General features: G+C 41.1%; 1 protein-coding gene across 8 annotated transcripts in view; it reads left to right on the top strand.

Moving 5' to 3' along the window:
* Positions 1 to 22,987, top strand: part of IL1R1 (interleukin 1 receptor type 1) — a 58,907-nt gene that overhangs the window by 7,360 nt on the left and 28,560 nt on the right. For 2 of the 8 annotated variants that reach the window (XM_028515597.2, XM_036028352.1), the window contains exons 2-3: positions 14,479 to 14,649; positions 18,761 to 18,827. In XM_028515597.2, coding sequence (XP_028371398.1) covers positions 18,767 to 18,827 — 61 coding nt within the window. In that variant the 5' untranslated portion in view covers positions 14,479 to 14,649; positions 18,761 to 18,766. Of the gene's footprint in view, positions 1 to 14,478; positions 14,650 to 18,318; positions 18,399 to 18,760; positions 18,828 to 22,987 lie in introns of those variants that run through there. The other 6 variants (XM_036028354.1, XM_036028355.1, XM_036028357.1 and 3 more) reach the window with 4 other exon arrangements.

Genomic DNA, 22,987 nt, shown 5'->3' with positions numbered 1-22,987 from the left:
TGGTGTGAAGTGGTATCTCATTGTGGTTTTAATCTGCATCTCTCTGATGGCTAGCGATATTGAACATCGCTTCATGTGTCTTTGGATTTTCTGTATGTCCTCCTTGGAGAAGTGTCTGTTCAAGTCCTTTGCCCATTTTTTAATTGGGTTACTTGTCTTCTTAGAGTGGAGTCGCGTAAGTTCTTTATATATTTTGGAGATTAAACCCTTGTCTGAGGCATCATTGGCAAATATGTTTTCCCATACAGTTGGTTCTCTTTTTATTTTGATACTGTTTTCCTTAGCTGTGCAAAAGCTTTTAATTTTGATGAGGTCCCATTTGTTTATTCTTTCCTTTATGTCCCTTGCTTTAGGAGACAAGTCAGTAAAAAAGTTTCTGCGTGAAATATCTGAGATTTCCCTACCTACGTTCTCTTCTAGGACTTTAATGGTGTCACGCTTTATATTTAAGTCTTTTATCCACCTTGAATCTATTTTTGTATAAGGTGTAAGTTGGTGCTCAAGTTTCATTTTTTTTCACGTAGCTGTCCAGTTCTCCCAACACCATTTGTTGAAGAGGCTATTTTTATTCCATTTTATGTTGCTCCTTCCTTTGTCAAATATTAATTGACCGTAGAGGCTTGGGTTTATTTCTGGGCTCTCTGTTCTGTTCCATTGGTCTATGTGCCTGTTTTTATGCCAGTACCAGGCTGTTTTGATTACAGTGGCCTTGTAGTATAATTTAGTGTCAGGTATTGTGATCCCTCCTACTTTACTCTTCTTTCTCAGAATTGCAGCAGCTATTCGGGGTTGTTTATGGTTCCATATAAATTGTTGAAGTGTTTGTTCTATGTCTGTGAAATATGCCATTGGTACTTTAATAGGTATTGCATTGAATGTGTAGATTGCTTTTGGTAGTATGGACATTTTAATGATATTAATTCTTCCAATCCATGAACATGGTATATGTTTCCATTTGTTTGTGTCTTCCTTGATTTCTCTCCTCAGTGTTATGTAGTTTTCTGAATACAGGTCTTTTACCTCTTTGGTTAGGTTTATTCCTAGGTATTTTATTTTTCTTTTTGCTATTTCAAATGGGATTTTTTTCTTGATTTCTGCTTCTGCTGTTTCATTGTTGGTGTACAGAAATGCCTTTGATTTCTGGATATTGACTTTGTATCCCACTGTTTTGCCAAATTCATTTATTAGGTCAAGCAGTTTTTTGGTGGAGGATTTTCTATAGGATTTTCTATGTACACTATCATGTCATCTGCAGACAGTGACAGTTTTCCTCCTTTCCGATTTGGATTCCTTTTATTTCTTTTTCTTGTCTGATCGCTGTGGCTAGAACTTCCAGTACTATATTGAATAGAAGTGGTAAAAGTGGACATCCTTGTCTTGTTCCTGTTCTTAGTGGAAAAGACTTTAATTTTTGCCCATTGAGTATGATGTTGGCTGTAGGTTTCTCATATATGGCCTTTATTATGTTGAGGAATGCTCCCTCTATTCCCACTTTACTGAGTGTTTTTATCATAAATGGGTACTGTACCTTATCAAATGCTTTTTCTGCATCTATTGATATGATCATGTGGTTTTTGTCTTTGCTTTTGTTTATGTGATGTATTACATTTACTGATTTGTGAATATTGTACCATCCTTGCATACCTGTAATGAATCCCACTTGGTCATGGTGTATGATCTTCTTAATGTACTGTTGGATGCGGTTTGCCAGTATCTTGTTGAGGAGTTTAGCGTCAATGTTCATCAGTGATATTGGCCTGTAGTTTTCTTTCTTTGTTGTGTCTTTATCTGGTTTTGGGATTAAGATGATGTTGGCCTCATAAAAAGAGTTTGGGAGTCTTCCATCTTTTTGGATTTTTTGAAATAGTCTGTGAAGGATAGGGGTTAGTTCTTCCTTAAATGCTTTGTAGAATTCTCCTGTGAAACCATCTGGTCCAGGGCTTTTGTGTGTTGGGAGTTTTTGGATTACTGCTTCGATTTCTTTTGCTGTTATTGGTTTGTTGAGGCTTTCTGCTTCCATTTTATTGAGTTTTGGAAGGTTATATTTTTTCTAGAAATTTGTCCATTTCATCTAGGGTTTCAAATTTCTTGGCATACAGCTCTTTGTAGTAATTTGTTACAATCCTTTGTATTTCTGTGGTATCTGTTGTAATCTCTCCTCTTTCATTTCTGATTGTGTTTATTTGGGTTTTCTCTCTTTTTTTCTGGATGAGTCTGCTTAAAGGCTTGTCGATTTTGTTTATCTTTTCAAAGAACCAACTCTTGGATTCATTGATCTTTAGAATTGTGCTTTTAGTCTCTATATCATTTAATTCTGCTCAGATCTTGGTTATTTCCTTCCTTCTGCTTGCTCTGGGCTGTCTTTGTTGTTGTTCCTCGAGTTCTTGTAGACGTAGGGTTAGGTTGTTTGTTTGAAATGTTTCTAACTTTTTTAGGTGGGCCTGTATCGCTATGATCTTCCCTCTCAGGACTGCCTTGGCTGTGTCCCATAAGTTTTGGGTTGTTGTGAGTTCGTTTTCATTTGTTTCCAAAAACCGTTTGATTTCTTCCCTAATATCATTCTTGACCCATTCATTGTTTAATAGCATGCTGTTTAATCTCCATGAATTTGAGTGTTTTGGGTTTTTTTCCTTGGGGTTGGTTTCTAGTTTCAGTCCCTTGTGATCTGAGAAATTGCTTGGTATGATTTCAATTTTTTTGAAATTGTTGGGGCTTGTTTTGGTTCCTATCATGTGGTCAGTCTTTGAAAATGTTCCATGTACATTTGAAAAAAATGTGTATTTAGCTTCTTTGGGATGGAGGGTTCTGTAAATATCAGTAAAGCCCAGCTCGTCTAGGGTATTGTTCAATGCCACAATATCTTTGTTGATGTTTTGTTTGGAAGATCTGTCCATTTTTGATAGAGGGGTGTTAAAATCCCCCACAATAATTGTGTTGCTGTCCATATCTTTCTTGAAGTCCTGTAAGATTTTCTTTATGTATTTGGGTGCTCCTATGTTGGGTGCATATATATTTACAATATTTATGTCTTCTTGGTGAATTCTTCCCTTGAGTATTATGAAATGACCTTCTGGGTCTCTCTTTATGGACCTTCTTTGGAAGTCTATTTTGTCAGATATGAGTATTGCTACCCCGGCTTTTTTTCCTGTCCATTTGCTTGGAAAATTTGTTTCCAGCCCTTCACTTTCAACCTGTGCAGATCTTTTATCCTGAGGTGGGTCTCTTGTAGACAGCATATGTGTGGGTCATGTTTTCTTATCCAATCAGCTATTCTATGTCTTTTGATTGGAGCAATTAATCCATTTACGTTTAAGGTTATTATTGATAGGTACTTGTTCATTGCCTTTTATGTACGTGTGATCCTCTCTCCCTCTCTGTTTTCCTTTCTTTCCTTAAAGCAGTCCCTTCCGCATCTCTTGCAGAGCTGGTTTAGTGGAGGTGTATTCTTTTAGACTTCTTTTGTCTGAGAAGCTTCTCATTTGGCCTTGTATCTTAATTGAGAGCCTTGCTGGGTAAAGTAGTCATGGTTGCAGGCCTCTGGTTCTCATTACTTGGATTATTTCTTGCCATTCTCTTCTGGCTTGGAGTGTTTCCATTGAGAAGTCAGCTGTTAGCCTTATTGGGGCCCCCTTGTATGTTACTTCCTTTTTCTCCCTTGCTGCCTTTCAGATTCTCTCTTTGTCTTGAAATTTTGCCATTTTAATTATGGTGTGCCTTGAGGTGGGCCTCTTTGGGTTCCTCTTGATTGGGACTCTCTGTGTTTCCTGTATTTGTGTGACTTTTTGTCTCATCAAATTAGGGAAGTTTTCCATCATCACTTGTTCAACTAGGTTTTCTATCCCTTGTTCTTCTTCTTCTCCTTCTGGTATCCCTATGATACGGATATTATTACGTTTCATATTGTCTTGCATTTCTCTTAATCCCTCTCATTTTTTCTGAGCCTCTTTTCCTTTTCTTGCTCTTTCTGGGTGTTTTCTTCTATTTTGTCCTCTAGCTCGCTGATCCGATCTTCTGCTTCATTGATCCTGCTTTTCATTCCTTCTACTGTGTTCTTCAGTTCAGAAATTGTATTCTTCATTTCCTCTTGGCCCTTGTTGAGAGTTTCTATTTCCTTTTTTATGCTGATGTAGTTTTCATTGAGTTCCTTGTAGCTTCCCTGTAGTTTCTCGTAGCTCATTGTGAGCTCATTGAGCTTCCTGACAATCACTGCTTTGAATTCAATATCTGATAGTTGAATTGCCTCTGTTTCATTTAGCATTCTTTTTGAGGCTTCCTCCTTTCCTTTCATTTGGGGATTATTTCTTTGTCTTCCCATTGTTTGTGAGACTCTTCTTGTTCACCTCAGCTTCTTATATTGATCTGTTCTGGCTCCCTGGGTTTATGATGTGAACTTCTTTAGTAGAGTAGCAGTGAGTTTCAGTGGTGCTGTTTCCTTGACCCCCCAAGCTCACTGGTCTTGGGCTGTCGTTTAAGTTGGCTTTGTGTTTGCCTTTGGGTTTTGATTGTTGTTGAGTCTTTCTTTGGTGGTTCCTTCCCGCCAGCTGGTTAAATGTGGGTCACTTTGTCCACCCCCTTCTGTATTTTGTTGTGCTGGTGAGGGCAGGTTGTGTTGAAGCTGGTTCTTCTGTGTGTACAAGGTTTAAAGAAATCTTGTTCAGTTGTTTGTATTGGGTACTGTCTCTACTGTTTAGTTGTATTTCCAGATAAGTCCTGGATTGAGGTTTGTGTGGTTACTACTCCCTCCTTCACCTTCTTCTGCTGTTATCTGTTAGTGGTTCCTTTGTTGTTGGGTTTCCTCTTCCAGTGGGTATCCTGGTGTTCACCTCCTCCACCTATTCTTTTTTGTCATCAGTTGGAGGGGGAAGGCAAAATGGTTTAAGACAGCAACAGAGAATTCTATGCTATTTACAGTAGTAGCAAGTAGGGAAGATATAGGAGATCCTTTCACTATGTATAGTGTTAACCGTGGTCTTCAACCCAGCTAGCTGATTTTTAGAAAGGATGGAAAGAAGATAAGACTCTTGTTGGGGGAGGAAGGATTGTGAGTTGGATCTATAAAGCAGAAAGGTTGTGGGCGGTCAGATTCTGGGGTAAGGTGAGAGTAAAGGATAGTAAATAGGTGTAGTGTGTGAGAGAATAGAGTTAACCACTACAGTAATAGAGTTCAGGAAACTTTGAAATGGGCTAAGATCTGGGGGGGAGGTGTTGTGAAGTAATTACAATTGCATAGAACAGCAATTATTTACAATAATATTATGGGAACATTCATATGGCAGAGTCTATGAGATCTAGGTAACAAGGATAGGGAGTACAGAACATCGAGTAGTATGCTGATGGGACACAGGTGAGTTAGTGGACAGTAGATTAGTAATACAGTATAGAAAGAGATATCAGGGGAAAGCTGTCAGGTCATACAATAAAACCAGCCTAGCAAAGCAGGCTATACAAAAATAAGAGGGATATAAAAATACTGTTAAAAGAAAGATGTAGGAACACTGGAAAAATAATAATAATACAAATATGCAATAACTTGCAGGTTCTCTGTAATAGCAGAGTGACATTTATCTCACTGTCCCAGCTGTTGTGATGCCCCTTCTTTGGGTTCAACTTTGGTCTTTTCACCGATCCAGGATTTTGTCTCACTTGTAGGTATTTAGGAAAAAATTTAAAAAAGTAAAAAATAGAAAAGGCAGACGAAGGCAGGAAGAAGAGATAAAATTGGAGGACAGGAAAGAGGAAGGAATAAAACAAGAAATCAGGTAAGAGAGGAAAAAGAAATCAAAAGAGAATAAAAACAATAAAACTTAAAAAATTAAAAATTGTTAAAAAAATAGAATCAAATTAAAAAGTCTCTTGATTTCAAAGTGGCCAAACCGGTTTTTCTGCTCTTGCTTGTTGAGTCATGCTGAAGGATGATTTGTTTGGCTTTTCTTCCTTGGCCCGTGGAGTTCGCACTGGCTCCTCAGCTTTGGGCCCTGGGTGTGGGAATCAGGTCTTTCCCCAGGGTTACTGCTGTGGGCTGGTGTGCAGGGATGCTCTCCTTGCAGGCGCCGCCCCTCCGCCCAGGCGCGGCCGTCCGCCATCGGTGTGACCGGTGCTCCCGTGTGCGGGCACGGCCCTTCCGCCGCCTGTGCTCTCACAGCTGGGGAGCAGACAGGCTAGAGCCACTGATCACTTTAGGAGAATTCCCCAAACAGTGTCTGTGTCTATTCACTCCTTCCTCTTGAGAAATTCCTCCCTATCGAGCCCGCCGCTCCCCACAGTGGCCTGGCTTCTCTCACCGCCAAAGCTCCAGCCAGAACGGTGACCGTGGGAGTCTGGGTCCGCTGCACGACTCGGCTCTGGTGTCCACTGCCTCCAAGGCTGCTCACCACCCCGGTGTGTTTGCCAGCACCTGGATTCCTCCCAGAGCCGCTCAGACCTTGCTGGGCTGGGGAGGGAGCAGTTGACCTGGCTCCCTCCCAATAACCCTATGGTAAACCCAGCCGCGGCCCCCGGGCCTGGGGCTGCAGCCCCGGGACCACACGCTTGTCCTGGGACCCTACCTTGTTGCAGCACTCCCCTTAGGATCTGTTCTTTGTTCTTTCAGTTCTGCCACAATCCTTGGTCCTCTGTTTTCAAAAATGCTGAAATATGTTGGTTGCTTGCCTTTCTACTCCATAGATTGGTCAGGATTTTCTCCCCTGAGCAGAGGAAAGCCAAATCTGCTCCTTCCTACTCCGACGCCATCTTAGATCCAGCGGGTTTTGTTTTAATACCATAACCTATTCCCCATTCATGTTTCTACTGATTCTCAATGGGAAATGGAGGTTGTGACATTTCGTGAGCTAAAGAACCTGCTTCAGTCCTTGCTTTTTCCAGGGACTTATTCACAGTCACTTCTCAGTTAAGTCAATTAGTGGGAGCCTAATTCTCTGAACATTTCTTCATCATGTCAACTATACATATATGCCCATGCTAATTAATGTTTGAGACGTGAAGCTTATTAAATTATGCCGTGTGTGTATTTTTGAGACACTCAGTGTGAAGAGTGAGTTGGTATAAGGTGGAATGTGGAAATTACCATTAGGATTTCTCTTTTAGTTGCAGAAGTGGGGCTCTGCTACTTCTGCCCCCTGGAAGAAGGAGGAGTCACCTACTATTATATCTCTCTTCTTGGGTTTCTGGAGAGGTTTGGCTGCTGCACCTTCCCTTAGACCCACATAAGAGAGGTTGTACCCAGGCCCTGGAGTGTTCCTGTCCTACTCCTCAGCCAGTGGCATGCTTTGGCATGCTAGGAGTGTGAAGGCCAAGACCAGGTGCCCACTTGGAACCCACCAGCACCTCCTTCTTGACTATGACCCATGGACTCAGAGGGACAGCTGGAATTCTCTGCCCAACTAGCTTAGACTCTGATTTTAGGAACTCTGCAGGCCTCTGTCCTGGGCCGTTTCTCATGGAATCCTCTGTCTGTGTGCCTCTCTGATGTGATGAGTGGGCAGGGCCTTATTGGAGTGATGGATGTGGACATGTGGATTTGGATGTATACCTCTGTATGCTCAGGGCCACTCACTGTGTGGGATGTAGCTGGAGTCAGGGTGAGGCATCAGGCTTAGAGGTTAATGTAGGTAGAAACAGCATGGGACACTGCTGTCTGCAGACGCATTGTGGAACAGTGCAGCCTGTGCTCACTCGGACACTGTCCCAGTGCCAGATGTCTGCTGCCACTGGCCCCACACTTGTGCTACCTGTTCACATATCTGCAGGATGTTGTGGGTATGTCTGATGTGTGCCACTCTGTCCCATGCCTGGCTTCTGTCTTGGAAGGCAAGATTCACAATGTGTGGAAAATTCCTCAGGCATAAGAAGGAAATTCCTCAAGGTTGTTGGAAATTCCTCAAGAATAAGAAAGAGACAATAGGTGCCATACAGTCGTAAGGAGGAACAAATGCCCCTTGCCCCTGCACTGGAACCTGGGGTCTTGAAGAAGCTGCCTGGGTTCTTGTGACACCACTCTGTTCCCCAGCAGTCACTTTTCATGTGTATGCACTGAGTATGGAGTTTCTTAAAGAGTGACAGGACAGTGCTATAGATAAAGTCAGTCCTTCCTAGAAATGAGGGCTTCCTTTGGGGGCCAGTTTGTTCATTGTTAATTCTTATATCTAATATCTGCTTTTGTAAATTAGTTCATGTTGAAATTTCTCATTCTGGGTCTAGTAGGAAATTTCTTCATGTCTCAGATGTGCATTTTCATTTTATCTTTAATAAACAAGTAGCTTTGTAGGTAAGTTCCATGTACCAAATGGTCATGTTGTCATGTACTGATGTTTGATAATATGCCATAATGACCAAAAAGTAATGGGAACTATACTTGGGAGGTTTATAATGGCCAGTTTTTTCATGTGATTGCTGCAGAAAGCTGTGCTTCCTGTTTCCATACTTGATATCTTGTAGTGAATGGACCAGGCTGCTGGAGGTGGGGGTGACTGGCCCAAGGTGACCTCTCTGTGCTGGGCATCAGTACCTGTGTGCACCACCTCTACACATACATGTGCATGTCAGATGGAAGCTGCTCTAGAGAGGGTGTTAGGGGATCCAGGAAATGTCATAGATAACATAGGTATTACTGCACTTCAGATAGGAAAGTGGAGCAGTGTGTTAGTGCTGGTTAATTTCTGGTTAATTTTGTGGGGGAGTTAATCTTTTGCTTTTCTTTAATTGTTTTATGTGGAAGAGTCATCCACATAGTCACACAGTGAAACAATTCTGTGACTTTTTATTATTGTCAATATTTTCTTTTTCTAAATTATATTTTATTGATTATGCTATTACAGTTGTCCTAATTTTTTCCCCTTTGCCCTCCTCCAACCAGTACCCCCCCCCCCACTCCCTCAGGAAATCCCCCCACCAATTCTTCATGTCCATGGATCATGCATGTAAATTCTTTGGCTTCTCCATTTCCTATACTGTACTTTACATCCCCATGGCTATTCTGAGATTATGTATTTGTACTTCTTAATCTGCTCACCTCTTCACCCATTCCCCCACATCTGTCTCCCATCTGGAAACCATCAAAACACTCTGCATATCCATGATTCTGTCTTTGTTCTCCTTGATTGTTTAGTTTGTTTTTTAGATTCAGTTGTTGATAGATATGTATTTTTTTGCCATTTTATTGTTCATAGTTTTTTTAAAGATTTTATTTATTTATTTTTAGAGAGAGGGGATGGGAGAGAGAAAAATGAGGAGAAAAACATCAGTGTGTGGTTGCTTCTTGCGTGCCCCCAACTGGGGACCTGGCCTGCCACTCAGGCATGTGCCCTGACTGGGAATCAAACCGGTGACCCTTTGGTTCACAAGCTGGCACTGATTCCACTGAGCCATACCAGCCAGGGCTGTTCATAGCTTTTGTCTTTTTCTTTTTCTTAAATAAATCCCTTTGACATTTCGTATAATAATGGTTTGGTAATGATGAATTTTTTTAGTTTTTTCTTGTCTGGGAAGCTCTTTATCTGGCCTTTATGGATTCTAAATGATAGCTTTGCTAGATAGAGCAATGTTGGCTGTAGGTAGGTGTGGGGGGCTCCACCTGCAAGGCCCCCCAGCCACCAGAGATGAGAATAAGTCAACTAAGACATGATCTGCTTGGGGAGGAAAGGTGGCCGATCTCTCAAAGGAGAAGGGCCAAGACCCTTTTCCTCAATGGGCTTTTGATGGGTTCATTTTGCACAGGAATACAGGTAAAAGCTCATTAATCATTGTCAGGCACTAAGGATCAAACAGTACATAGCAGACAAAGAACTACCAGGGCTTATTCTGAGTCAGGGTCTGTTAGCTAAAGGGCTACACAACTTTGGGAAACAAAGTCATTTCCTGCTTGGACCCTTATTATTTAATTGAAAGCATTCTTAGCAAAGCAGATTTCATAGAATTTTATGTATTCTTTCTTAGGCCTGATCACCCCAGGAACCACCCATTCCTACCCAGGGCTACATCTCCCTCTGTCATTGTTTCAGGCTTAAGTCAGGCAGGGGAAGTAAGGTAGTCAAGAGATTAGGAGACTTTTTGCAGACAGAATGAGGACTCAGGCTATGTCAAAGCTGAGGGGTGAGGGTACATCAACCCCTTTTGCTATAGCCCCCCAAGTCCTTCCCTGGGGGCCCCCTGTGATCGTGCCTATCTTATATCATCCCTCCCTTGAGGAATCTTACCCATCATTTGCTAACCAATCATGCATTGGGGGCCAGCCAGGGTGAAGTAAAAGGGGCAGAGGCAGTGCCCCTGCCAGGGAGATAAGCTTTGTCTCCTTAGTGGCTTATGGTCTGAAGGTGGCTCACTCAGCCTTAGCCATGGGGGGTTTATAGCTTCTGAAACCAGGCAGGGTGGTTCCCAACAGGTAGATTCCTGCTTTTCATGACTTTGAATATTTCTTGCCAATCCCTTCTAGCCTGCAAAGTTTCTTATGAGAAATCAGCTGATAGTCTTATGGAAACTCCCCTGTAGGGAGCTAACTTCTTTTCTCTTGCTGCTTTTAAGATTCTCTCTTTATGTTTAACCTTTCACATTTTAATTATGATGTGTCTTGGAATGGGCCTCTTTGCATCCACCTTGTTTGGGACTCTCTGTGCTTCCTGGAATTGTATGTCTATTTCCTTCACCAAATTAAGGAAGTTTTCTTTCATTATTTTTTCAAATAGATTTCTAATTTCTTGCTCTTTCTTTTCTACTGGCACCCCTATATTACAAATATTGGACCTCTTGAAGTTATCCCAATAACTGCTTATACTATCCTTGTTAGTTGGGCTCTTCTTGTTCTGATTGGTGGTTTTTTGCTTCCTTATATTCCAGATCATTGATTCAGTTCTTGGCTTCATCCACTCCACTGTTGTTTCCCTGTAACTTGGTCTTTCTTCTAGTTAGTGTAACCTTCGTTTTTGACTGGATCTTTTTTAAGCTGTTGAGGTCCTCACTAAGTTCCTTGAGAATCCTTATAACCAGTGTTTTGAAGTCTGTATCTAAGAGATTGCTTATCTCCATTTTGTTTAGCTCTTCTTCTGGAGTTTTGATATGTTCCTTCATTTGGGCCATGCATCTTTGTCTCCTCATTTTGGCAGCCTCCCTGTGTTTGTTTCTATGTATCAGGTAAAGCTGCTATGACTCAGTGTCTTGGTAGTGTGGGCTAATGTAGTAGGTGTCCTATAGAGTATAGTGGCACAGCCTTCCCTGTCACCCAAGCTGGGTACTTGAGGTGCACCCTCCATGTGGGCTGAGTACACCCTTCTCTTGTAGTGGAGCCTTGGTTGCTGTTGGCAGATCAATGGGAGAGATTTACCTAGACCAGTCAGTTGCAAGAATTGGCTGTGACCACTTACCCCAACCTCTGCCCTCTGTGGAGGATCAGCTGTGTAGGGGCAGGGTGGTGTTCCTCTGATATGGTCTGTAGCTGTCCACTGGGTTTGTTGGCCCTGGGGTTTCCTGGGTGGTAAAGGCCAAAGTTTGTCCTCACTTGTGTCTTGCCTGGGGTCACCCTGCATGAATTATAAAGCAATCTGAGATGGATGATACTTATGGTGGGCTTGGAGATTCCCAGGCAAAGTCAAGCTGTGAACCTAGGCTGGCTGCTGCTAGTACTGAGCCTGGAATTCACTGAGGCTAGTTGTTGCTTGTTTAAGATTTAGGAAGTTGTGTAGCAAGAGCCAAGACCAACCATTCATATGGAAAAACAGTTTGGGTGGGCCCATAAATTGGGTGGGGTGGAGTCTCTAAGGATCTCCAAGGTGGGTCAAACAGTGTTAGCCAGTTTGATGGAGTCTCAGATACGGCACCAGCCTCCTGGCACTGTGGTTGGAGGGCCCAGAAAAGGGACAATGGCCTCTTTTTGCCTTGATGCCAGACACCTCAGCCTTCCCTTGCATTCCACTGGTTCCCCGTAAGTCACCACGCTGGCACTGGAGCCCAGAGGGAGTGAGTCTGAGTAGGTGAGTCCATGTGTGGGTCCTTTAAGAGGAACTGCTTGGAGCTGGGCAGTTTCTTCGACCAACTCAGTCCTTGCTGGGTAGTTTTCTAGAACTAGCTCTGGTGGCTTCTAGTTTTGCAGTCAGAAGCTGTGGCTTCCTGGTATTGGAACCCTGGCTTGTGGGCCTGATTTGGGCCTGGGACTCCTCTCTCCTGAGATAACCCTCCCAAGTTTTTATCTACCACACATGTGGAGGACCAGCCCATCCAGAGTCTGTGCTCTTCCTACCAGTCTGGATGGGTGTGGTTTCCTTAAGTCTGTAATTGTCAGACTTCCATTCAACTTAATTCTGATGGTTTTGAGTGATCGTTCTATATTTTAGATGTAATTTTGATGTGGTTGTACAAAGAGGTGAGCCAAGTGTGCATATGCCAACTTCTTGATTAGAAGTCCCTATTATCATTGATATTTTCTAAAATAATATTTTGAATTTTACCATAAACCAATTTTAAAAATCATGATGGACTTTGCAAAGTCACTTCTGAAGAATGGAGGTTTTACTTACCTGCTGTTCCTTATGGCATTGATAGCTTCGGTCTCTAGTCCTGCTCTTCCCTAGACTTCTGGCAATAAGTCGTTTATCTAACTCCTTTGGTTTTCTACCTTCTCCAGAATGATTCCTGGCCATCTCTGGATTCCAGTAATGGCTCCCTTTGCTTTTCCGTTTTTTAACTTATGCTTGATACCCATAGTTCATCCTTTACCCCCTTGATTCTAGGCCAGGTTTTTGTCCTTATGTCTAATGCAAAGGTGGTGGGTGGATTCCTTTCCCTCCCTCCCTTTCCCTTCCTTCTTTCCTTTCCTTCACAACTATTTATTTTGCTCTTAACCATATGCAAGATGTATAGGATGGAGCCTTCTTCATACGAGTGTGGGAAAGGAGAAGTGCTGTCTTGTACCTTTCCCTCTGGCCCAGCTAGGGAAGGCTGGCAAGCAGGGGCACCACTCATTGCTGCCAAAGGGAGAAGCTGTGTGACTTGGCATTCCTGGCAGTGGAGGAAGGCATTTTACAGGGGTCCCTAGGAGAGACTCTGATCAAAATCTGCTTAGGGCTGGGCAGAATGACAGAAGAAGCTGGCCAGCTCGGATTGGTAGAATGGAACAACAGTCCTGAGAAGCAATATGGAGGCCTTGCAGAGGCAGAATGGCACAGTGTGTAAATACAGGCAAACAGCAGAGCTTAGAAGGCCCCTGAAAGTTGGAAGACAGAGGTAGAAGAGCAGGGTAGGCATGGCCTCATCCCAGGGAGTCAGATAGAAGGGAGGTGATGGGTAAGGCCAGGCATTCAGGTACTGTCCAGGAAGATGGAGACTGAGAGCCCTTTGCATTGAGGGACTCTGAGCTGGTGGTAGCCCAGCAGTGTGTCACAGAGGAACAATGAGCAGAAGAGAAAGTTGGTAGTGTTGCTTAGCAGTGGACAAGTAGTGGAGGAAGGGAATATAAAGTTTCTTGTGAAGAAGAAGAGGAAAAGTAAAGTGTTTAGGGGGACATAGGGTGTTAACTCATTTGTAAAAGGTTTTCTGGGTCTTCCAAATAAACTCATTCCTCATCCTTGTCCTCCTCTTCCCTCAATCTATTAATTTCTCTGTTGTTCTCCATGTAATTCCCATCAATTGAAGTCATTTCTGAGGCACACTATGGGAGGTTGGGGGACACCATGCTGGTACTGTGAAGAGGCAGATCACCAAGTCTTCTCTTTGATTTCATGGTATGTTATGAGGCATGTTGATGAGCCACTGTATCTCTGGAACCTTTATGTTTTGCTGTGTCCTTTCTCATCAGTCTAAAATGAATAATAAAATGGTATTTAGCTCATTTTGTCTAATCAAAATGTCAGGCTGTTAAATGTATTGAGCATTAAAAGGCCTTATACTTAGGGTTCCCAAGCTTTTCAAAGGCCTCAGGAAATGATTCACACTTCAAAAAATATGAGACACCAAAGTGCTAATGGTAGACTGCAGAGGTAGAGAATAAATGGTGAGATGTCTCCAGGACATAATGGGAGGGCAGACACAGCTAACCCATTTTGAAATTATTTCAGATTATGTAATTTGCAATGCAGGTGTAGTCTGTGCTTGTTATAAGGGAAGGCGAGGACTCAGAGAGTGTGCCTGTTCTTAAAAAGGGCCTGTTCATTTTGTTTTGGCATCTGGTGCATTTTTTTGAGCTTTATTCTTCAAGTGCATTAGTCTGTGAAGTCCCCAGAGGTGTTTGATTCATTGTATCTGTGTATCTGTGTCTAGCAGAGTCCCAGGTATGTGTATTTAATCAGAAAGAGTTGGTGGTGTGGAACTCTTGGATTTCTTTACCCCCATGACTAGATTTTCTGGAACTATGTACACTCCTTAATGTACACCCCATAAACATCTGACTCATTTTCATAAGCTTTTTTTTTTTTGATACTTGTTGAGATCTGTGTTGTAGTTTCTGACTTTAAGATTCTTTATTTAAATTTATGCCCTTATGTCCTCTTCCTTCCTCAGGTAGATGTGCTCCTTAAAGATGGTGACTCTCTCCTGAGCAGCAGGACCACTTTCTACAAGTAAGGCCTTCTTGGAAGTAACAGGGCTGGTTCGCCCCAGGTGCCCACCATCAGCTGAAGTCCTGCAGCCTCAGTTTTAGGTGGTCCCAGAATACCTCCCATTGAATACAAAGTATGTTATTTTTTGGTACATTTTTTCTTTGGGACAATTATGTGATTTTATCAGATTTCTGAAGGTGTCTGCAACCCATTAAGAGCCACTGCTCACCCACTTCCCCAGGGTTACTTTTCCTAGAGCCACAGCTGTGACTCTTAATGTGTGATGATAGGTCCAGTTCAGGGTCTTTACCCTCTTCAGTTCCAATGCATTCCAAACCCTTCTGTCCATTTGACTTACCTTTCACCTGACACTCAAATTCTTGATTTCATTTGGAGGCAACACTGCTCACCTAGTCCCAGGAGACCCAGGCCCAGGGATGCCAGTGTGATCTCCTCTGGGCATTTCCTCAGGCTATCTGGATGCCAGAACCTGCCCTCCTTACCTAGATCTGCCCATACTGGTCCCCACTTGAGTGAATCAGGGCTGATGAATCCCAGACCCACTTGGTCACCCCTCCTTTGCTGCTGAGGGGTCTGAGCTGCACCCCTTCTGTGTGTCTGGTGCTGTAGCCACTCATGTCTGCATTCTTTCTCATCAGGACCTCCTCATGGAAGCCTGCTTTCCCTGTTTCCCCTCTTGTCTCCAGTTTATATGCCACACATTAGGTGCCAACATTTCTGAAGAAAATGAAAGTTTGATTGTATCCCATCCTATGGCATAAAAATCTTCAAGCGAGTTTTTGGCCACCTAGAAAGTGTAGTCCCAGTGTCCCAGCAAGGCTTTTCCTGTTTGGGGTACTTTCAGCCTCAGCTTTGCCTGGTGATACCTCACCTTTGGTTTGTGCTCCAAACTGACCTCTTCCATGCCCTCCCTACCACCCCAACACCTCCAGGGACCCCATCCAGGCTGAGTTAGGGTCCTGCCTCCCTCATGGCCTGGGCACTTCTGTTCCCATGGACACACTGCCATTCCAATATAATTCTCTGTGGACATGCCCATTTTCCCTGCTGACTGATGAGCTCCTTGAGGTAGGCCTTGGGTCATTATTATTCCTTTTTGTTCCTAGGGCCAAGTATAGATGAAGGTATGTAGTAGATAGTCAATAAACAACTATTGAATTTGGCAGTTAGTGAATAAAAAATGAATGAACATCTAAAGGCATTTTATCAAAACCTCTGTCATCAGAGCATGGGGTGATTTATGATAGCTAACATTTGAATGTAACCATTTGCTAGACAATTTTATCATCCCTTCAATGAGGACAACTCATTTAATCTTCACAAAAAATGTCAGTGAATACTGTTATCATTCTCCCTGTTTTGTCAAATGGGGGAACTGAGGCACAGAGGCTGAGTGCCATTGGAGTATATGGAACATACCTTGCAATCAATCACATGTGGTCAGATACCTAAATTGTGACCCTCTTGAAAAGAAGGTTCTCCTCTAATATTTTATTTTGTTTATTTGATTTTTTTACTACTCTTGTCTCTGGTACCCGCACTCTGCCTGGCATACAGTAGGTCACAGATGTTGTTGAGGGACTTTCTGACTTGGCTGCCTCTCACCGACTGGTAGTATGAGGGTTGGGCAGGTTTGGCTTCACATTTGGGATTTCTGTCTTGCTTTAGAGTATAATGGGTTTGTGCTTATTTTGTTGGTGGCATGGTTTGTTTAGTCTTGGCTGCATCTTTCCCTTTTTCCTTTCCACTGTTCTTATTCTCTTTGGTCACGTAACCCTAACTCCATTCCCATGGCTTGGAGCTGATGTCTGCCCTTAGGGCCCTGGGACTGATATGGATTCAGAAAGTCCCCTGCTCTGGGGGAAGGAGCCACTTTCCCATCCTGCTTTTTTGAAGATCAGTCCTCGGGCAGGCTAAGTAAAACCTGGATCCATGGGGCTTGCTTTCCACATTTCATGGGCTTTAGAACAGGAGGGGGTCCAAGATCATCTGACTCATTGCCCACCTGTGCACATGAGGGAACTGAGGCTCAGGGAAGAGTCATGTCCAAGGTTATACTGCTCTGTGGCAGCAGAATGCTGACTTGGACTTAGAATTAGTAAATGCTCTTTGCTCACAGTTAATTTGAAGTTTTATTTTGAAATGTTCTCTGTATGAGTGCAGCCTTTCACTTGCCTGACTAGTAGTCAAACAAGCCTGATCTTGTAACTTAAGTGAAGTAACAGTTGGCATGTTCATTATTTTTATAGTTCCTTTATTTTGTTTTTGATAAAGTAACACAAAGTTATTGACTATCCTGGAACTAGTTATTGGGAAACATTTTAATCCTTTATTTTTTTTTCTTCTCTAGCAGAGGGACTTAAAACACAGGCTATAAAATGTCAAAGCCTTCTATCTTATTTTAATAAACTGAGTATAGTTTAAAGGTAAATTTGGTAATACAATGAATCTACAAAGTAGCCAATTTGGGAGAAGGCCAGTTTATTGGTATAAAAGTCAAAATTATAGGACATGTAAGGAATGCAGTCTTACTGCTCTTGGTAGGTGTCTAGGCTTGAGCCAGGCATATGGATCCTTTTTCTCACACTGGGGGTAATCTGAGAACATGAGTGGGGGTGTCTCTCATAATTGGAATCTTTTTTCCTACATTTATTGGAAAAGGACATTATAACATTTTTATATCTTTTAATGCCACTTCTTAAATAGAACATTTTTAGCTACTATTTAAATGATTGCATGTCATTATAGTCTAAATTAGTGATGTCTTGGTTAAAATATTTTGTGTTTGCAATTAACATATACCTACTGATAAGAATATAGGCCAATGTAATATCCTGTAAAAATCAAAGGGCAGGTTTTTTCAAAGCATGAAATTATCAAACTTGGTTTGCTCTGGACATTGTTGGATTTAGTGAAATCAGGTAGAGGATAACTATTTCTTTTGTTCTTATTTTTTACTCATTCCATGAGAACTTATTAATGGCTTTCGGGTTCCAAGTACAGTGCCAGATGCTGTGGGCATAGTGGTTTCTGCCCTTAAAAGAGGTGGTGGATGCAGGGCAGTACTGTGTCTGTCACTGGGGTTGGGGAGTCAGTTTGGTGGAGAGAGTTTGGTTTCGGGCCTGTTGAGTTTGAGATACTTAGGAGCCCTTGAATAGCTTTGTGCAAAAGTTCCCTGGAGGTCCAAGACTGGAACTTATTGTACATTAAGGTCCCCACTTGAGTGCAGCTAATAGGAACACTCAAAAAGGAAAAGAGGTTGTACTGAACATTAGCTTCACTTGGGCTTGAGGAGTTTAGAAAGGTAGGCAAGGTTGAGTTTTTTCTTTTTCGCATTCAATTGCTATCTTAGTGATCTTGTTTTTGTAGATAAGGCAATAGTATGGTCTCCTTCCAGCATGAAACAAGTGCCTAATCTGATTACACCTCTGCCTGTGTGTGGACAAAGCATTATATAATTAAAATAATAAGTTACTAGGACCTCAGTTTGATACATAGTCCTATAATTGATCTATGCTGTTGTAGCTGATCCTATGTTGGCATACCTTCTAAGCCACAAGGAGGGAAGGGGAACTGTGGAGGTTTAGCTACTTTGTGATATAATTGATGCATGCTTATGGTAGAAATTTTAGATAAAAAGCTTCAGAGAAGGGGAAACCACCCAACCACAAGAACCAACCCAATATTAATATATTTTTATTATCTTTTTTAGTCATTTTTTGGTGTATTTTCAGGTAGCTATACAATTTTATACAAATGATTTTGTGTCTTACCTTTTAAGATGAAGGTGTGACCTTTGAGCTGGACCTGGAAGTGTGGGGAGACTTTTGCACATGGGCCTGTTAGTGGGGTACATTCCAGGTAGGAAACAAATCCATGTAAGAGCTGCAAGCTGGTTTAGGGTCTAGTCAATAGTCACTTTGGATGTAGTTTAGATAAGATTTCAGGGAAATTAAAGTGGTATTCAAGACTACAAATGAATATAGGGACAGATGATAGAAGTTTTACTATTTTTAAGTTGTTTGAATTTGTCCTCAGTTCTGTTAAAAAATGTTTATACCCCCGCCCTCATTTTATATCCAGAAACATGATTATATTAATGTAGAGAGATTTACCCATCATTGTGACTTGGAGGTAAGGGTGGGGACAGGTATATAGTTTTAGAGATTTTCTGGAATGGTGGACATTTTTATTTTTGTTTTTCTTCCATTCTGTTTTTCTAGGAGAATATGAAAGTGTTACTCAGACTTGTTTGTTTCATTGCTCTACAGATTTCTTCTCTGGAGGCTGGTAAGTTAAGCATTTCCATGTATTATTTATTTGCTAAGAGAATCTATTATTTAGAAATATGAAATACTTTATTTAACAGACATTTTTCTTAACTTTTCTGTTGAATTCCAGTACACAGAGCCTCCTGGTAATGAAACTGTACTGCTGGGTATTTCTTTCAGCATCTTTACTTCTTATTCTCTTTTTTACATATTAGGAAACTAAGGCCCAGTGAAGTTAAGAGCCCAAGATCATGTTGCTAGTTTCAGAGCAAGAATTAAGATCCAGGTTTCCCATGCCCAGTCCAGGCCTCTTCCCACTGTATTGCCAATTGGAGAGTATGATACAGGAAATCCTGACTTTCATTCCAAAGAGGTGTTAAATATAGTCCTTATGAGCCCACAGCTGAACACCATCAAGTGACATTTCTTTGTTTTCTTTATTTATTCATTTTCACTCTTTCCCTCTCCCTTCCTTACTACAAATGCATTTAGCCTTTACCATGTGCCAGGCACTAGGTGCAGGGGATAATGGAGTAACTAATTTGGACAGAAATATATGCCTGCAGATGGTTTACATTCTAGTAAGTTTCGAAAAGTAAATATTTATTGTCATATGGTGATAAATATAGAGAGAAAAAAAGCAGGGATGAAAGATATAAAGTTTTGAGATTGTGGTGGGTGGAAGGTTAAATTTTTTTATTATTGTTCAGTTATAGTTGTCCTACCTTTTCCCCAATTGCTCTCTCTTACCCTGTCCTGCCCTCACACTCCCACAGTCAATCCCTCCCCATTGTCCATGTGTATGAGTCCTCTATTTGTGTTCCTTTGTTTGCCGCTTCCCTTTCTTTCTCCTATTATCCCCCTCCTCTATCCCCTCTGGTCGCTGTCAGTTCTTTATTTCCAGGTCTCAGGTTCTATTTGATTCATTTGTTTGTTTTGTTGATTAGGTTCCACTTACAGGTGAGATCATGTGGTTTTGTATTTTACTGTCTGGCTTATTTCACTTAGCATAATGCTCTCCAGTTCAATCCACACTGTTGTGAAGGGTAGGACTTCCTTCTTTCTGCTGCATAGTATTCCATTGTGTAAATGTACAACAGTTTTTTAATCCACTCATTTACTGATTGGCACTTAGGTGTTTTCAGCACTTGGCTATTGTAAATAGTGCTTCTGTGAACATTGGGGTGCATAGGTTCTTTTAAATTGGTTATTGAGTATTCCTGGGCATAGCCCCAGCAGTGGGATCACTGGATTGAAAGGTAGTTCCATCTTTAGTATTTTGAGGAAATCCCATACTGTTTTCCACAGTGGCTGTACCAGTCTGCATTCCCACCAACAATGTACTAGGGTTTCCTTTTCTCCACAACCTCTCCAACTCTTGTTGTTTGTTGATTTAATAATGATGGCCATTCTGACTGGTATGAAGTAGTATCTCATTGTGGTTGGCAAGTAATGTTGAACATTTTTTTTATGTGTCTGTGGGTCTTCTGTATATTCTCCTTGGAGAAGTGTCTGTTCAGGTCCTTTGCCCACTTTTCTTTCTTCTTTTTAAATTTTATTTAGTTTTATAGAGAGGGGAAAGAAAGGAGAGAGGGGGAGAAACATCAATGTGTGGTTGTGTCTCACACATCCCCTACTGGGGATCTGGCCTACAACCCAGGCATGTGCCCTGACTGGGAATTGAACCAGCAACCTTTTGGTTCACAGGCCTGTGCTCAATCCACTGAGCTACACCAACCAGGGTCCTCTGCCAACTTTTCAATTGTATTATTTGTTTTACCAGTATGTAGTCATGTGAGTTTTTTATATATTTTGGAGATCAAACCCTTGTCCAAGGTATCATTGGCAAATATGTTTTCCCCTACAGTTGGTTCCCTTTCCATTTTGTTGATTTTTTTTTATCCATGCAGAAGTTTTTTAGTTTGATGTAGTCCCATTTGTTTTTTCCTTTCCTTATATCCCTTGCCTTAGGGGATGTATCAGTGAAAATATTGCTGTATGGATATCCGAAATATTCCTGCCTACAAAGTTTTCCTCTAGGACTTTTGTGGTCTTTTAAGTCTTTTATCTATCTTGAATTTCTTTTGGTGTATGGTGTAAGTTGGTTGTCCAGTTTCATTTTTTTTTTTTGCATGTACTTGTCCAGATCTCCCAACATCATTATTGAAGAGACTATTTTTAGTCCATTTGATGTTCCTGCCCCTCTTTGTCAAATATTAGCTGACTGTATTGACATGGGTTATTTCTGGACTCTCTATTCTGTCCCCATTGGTCTATATGTCTACTCTTATGCAAAAACATAACTGTTTTGATTACAGTGACCTTGTAATATAGTTTGATATCAGGTATTGTAATCCTTCCTACTTTATTCTTCTTTCTCAAAATTGCTGGGGCTATTTGGGGTTATTTATGGTTCCATATAAATTTTTAAAATATTTGTTCTGTGTCTGTGAAATGTCATTAGTATTTGATAGGGATTGTGTTGAATCTATAGATTGCTTTGGGTAGTATGGACATTGATGATGTTAATTCTTCCAATTCATGAACATGATATATGCTTCCATTTGTGTCTTTCTTCTTTCTTCAGTGTTCTGAGTTTTCTGAGCATAGGTCTTTTACCTCCTTGGGTGAAGTTTATTCCTAAGTGTCTTATTTTTATTGTTGCTATAGTATATGGGATTCTTTTCTTAATTTCTGTTTCTGATATTCAGTGTTGGTGTAAAAAATGCCTTTGATTTCTGAATATTGACTTCATATCCCACTGTTTTGCCAAATTCACTTATTAGGTCGACTAGTTTTTTTGGTGGAGTCCATAATAGAGTGTTCTATGTACATTATCATGTCTTCTGCAAACAGTGACAGCTATACTTCATCCTTTCCCAGTTGGGTACCTTTAATTATTTTTTTTGTCTGATCTCTGTGTCTAGAACTTCCATTACTATGTGGAATAGAAGTGGTAAAAGTGAACCCCCTTGCCTTGTTCCTGATCTTGGTGAGAAAGCTTTTAGTTTTTGCACATTGAATATGATGTTGGCTGTAGGTTTCTCATATATGTATGGCCTTTATTATATTGAGGTATGCTACCTCTGTTGCCACATAACTGAGTGTTTTTATCATAAATGGGTGCTGTACTTTATCAAATGCTTTTTCTTCATCTATTTATATAATCGTGTGGTTTTTGTGTTTTGTATTGTTTATGTGGTGTATTACACTTATTGATTTGCATACATTGTACCATACTTGCATCTCTGGGATGAATCCCACTTGGTCATTGTGTATGATCTTTTTAATGTATTGCTGGATGCAGTTTGCCAATATTTTGTTGAGGATTTTAGCATCTATGTTCATCAGTGATATTGGCCCGTAGTTTTCTTTCTTTGTTATGTCTTTATCTGGTTTTGGAATTAGGATAATACTGGCCCCATGACAAGAGTTTGGGTGTCCTCCCCCTTCTTGGATTTTTTTAGAAGAATGTGAGAAGAATGAGGGTTAGCTCTTCTCTAAATTTTGGTAAAATTTTCCTGTGAATCTGTCCTGTCTAGGACTTTTGTGTGAGAGGACTTTTTGCTTACTTCTTCAATATTACTAGCTGATATCCATCTACTCAGGCTTTCTGCTTCTTGTTTACTAAGTTTTGGAGAATTATGTTTCTAGGAATTTTCCATTTTGTCCTGGGTTTTCAAATTTCTTGGCATATAGTTGTTCATAGTAATTTTTTACAGTCATTTGTATTTCTGTGGTATCAGTTCTAATTTCTCCCTCTTTCATTTCTGATTTATTTATTTGAGTCCTTTTCTCTTTTTTCTTGATGGGTGTGGTTAAGGGCTTATTGATTTTGTTTCTCTTTTCATAGGAACCGGCTCCTGGATTTATTGATCTTTGGATTGTTCTTTTAGTCTCTATGTCATTAATTCTGCTCTGATCTTATTTCCTTCCTTTGACTTGCTTTGGGCTTTGTTTGTTGTTGTTCCTCTTGTTTTTGTAGATACAGGGTTAGGTCATTATTTGAAATATTTCTATCTTTCTTAGATAGGCCTGTAAGCTATGAGCTTCCCTCTCAGGGCCTGCCTTCACTATGTCCCTTAGGTTTTGGGTTTTTTTGTGTTCATTTTCATTTGTTTCCAGAAACTTTGATTTCTTTCTTGATCTCATTGTTTACCTATTTATTTGTTAATAACA

This window comes from Phyllostomus discolor, chromosome 6 (genome assembly GCF_004126475.2).
Source record: "Phyllostomus discolor isolate MPI-MPIP mPhyDis1 chromosome 6, mPhyDis1.pri.v3, whole genome shotgun sequence".
In the NCBI taxonomy this organism is placed as follows: Eukaryota; Metazoa; Chordata; class Mammalia; order Chiroptera; family Phyllostomidae; genus Phyllostomus; species Phyllostomus discolor.
This window is presented reverse-complemented; position numbering and strand designations above follow the sequence as displayed.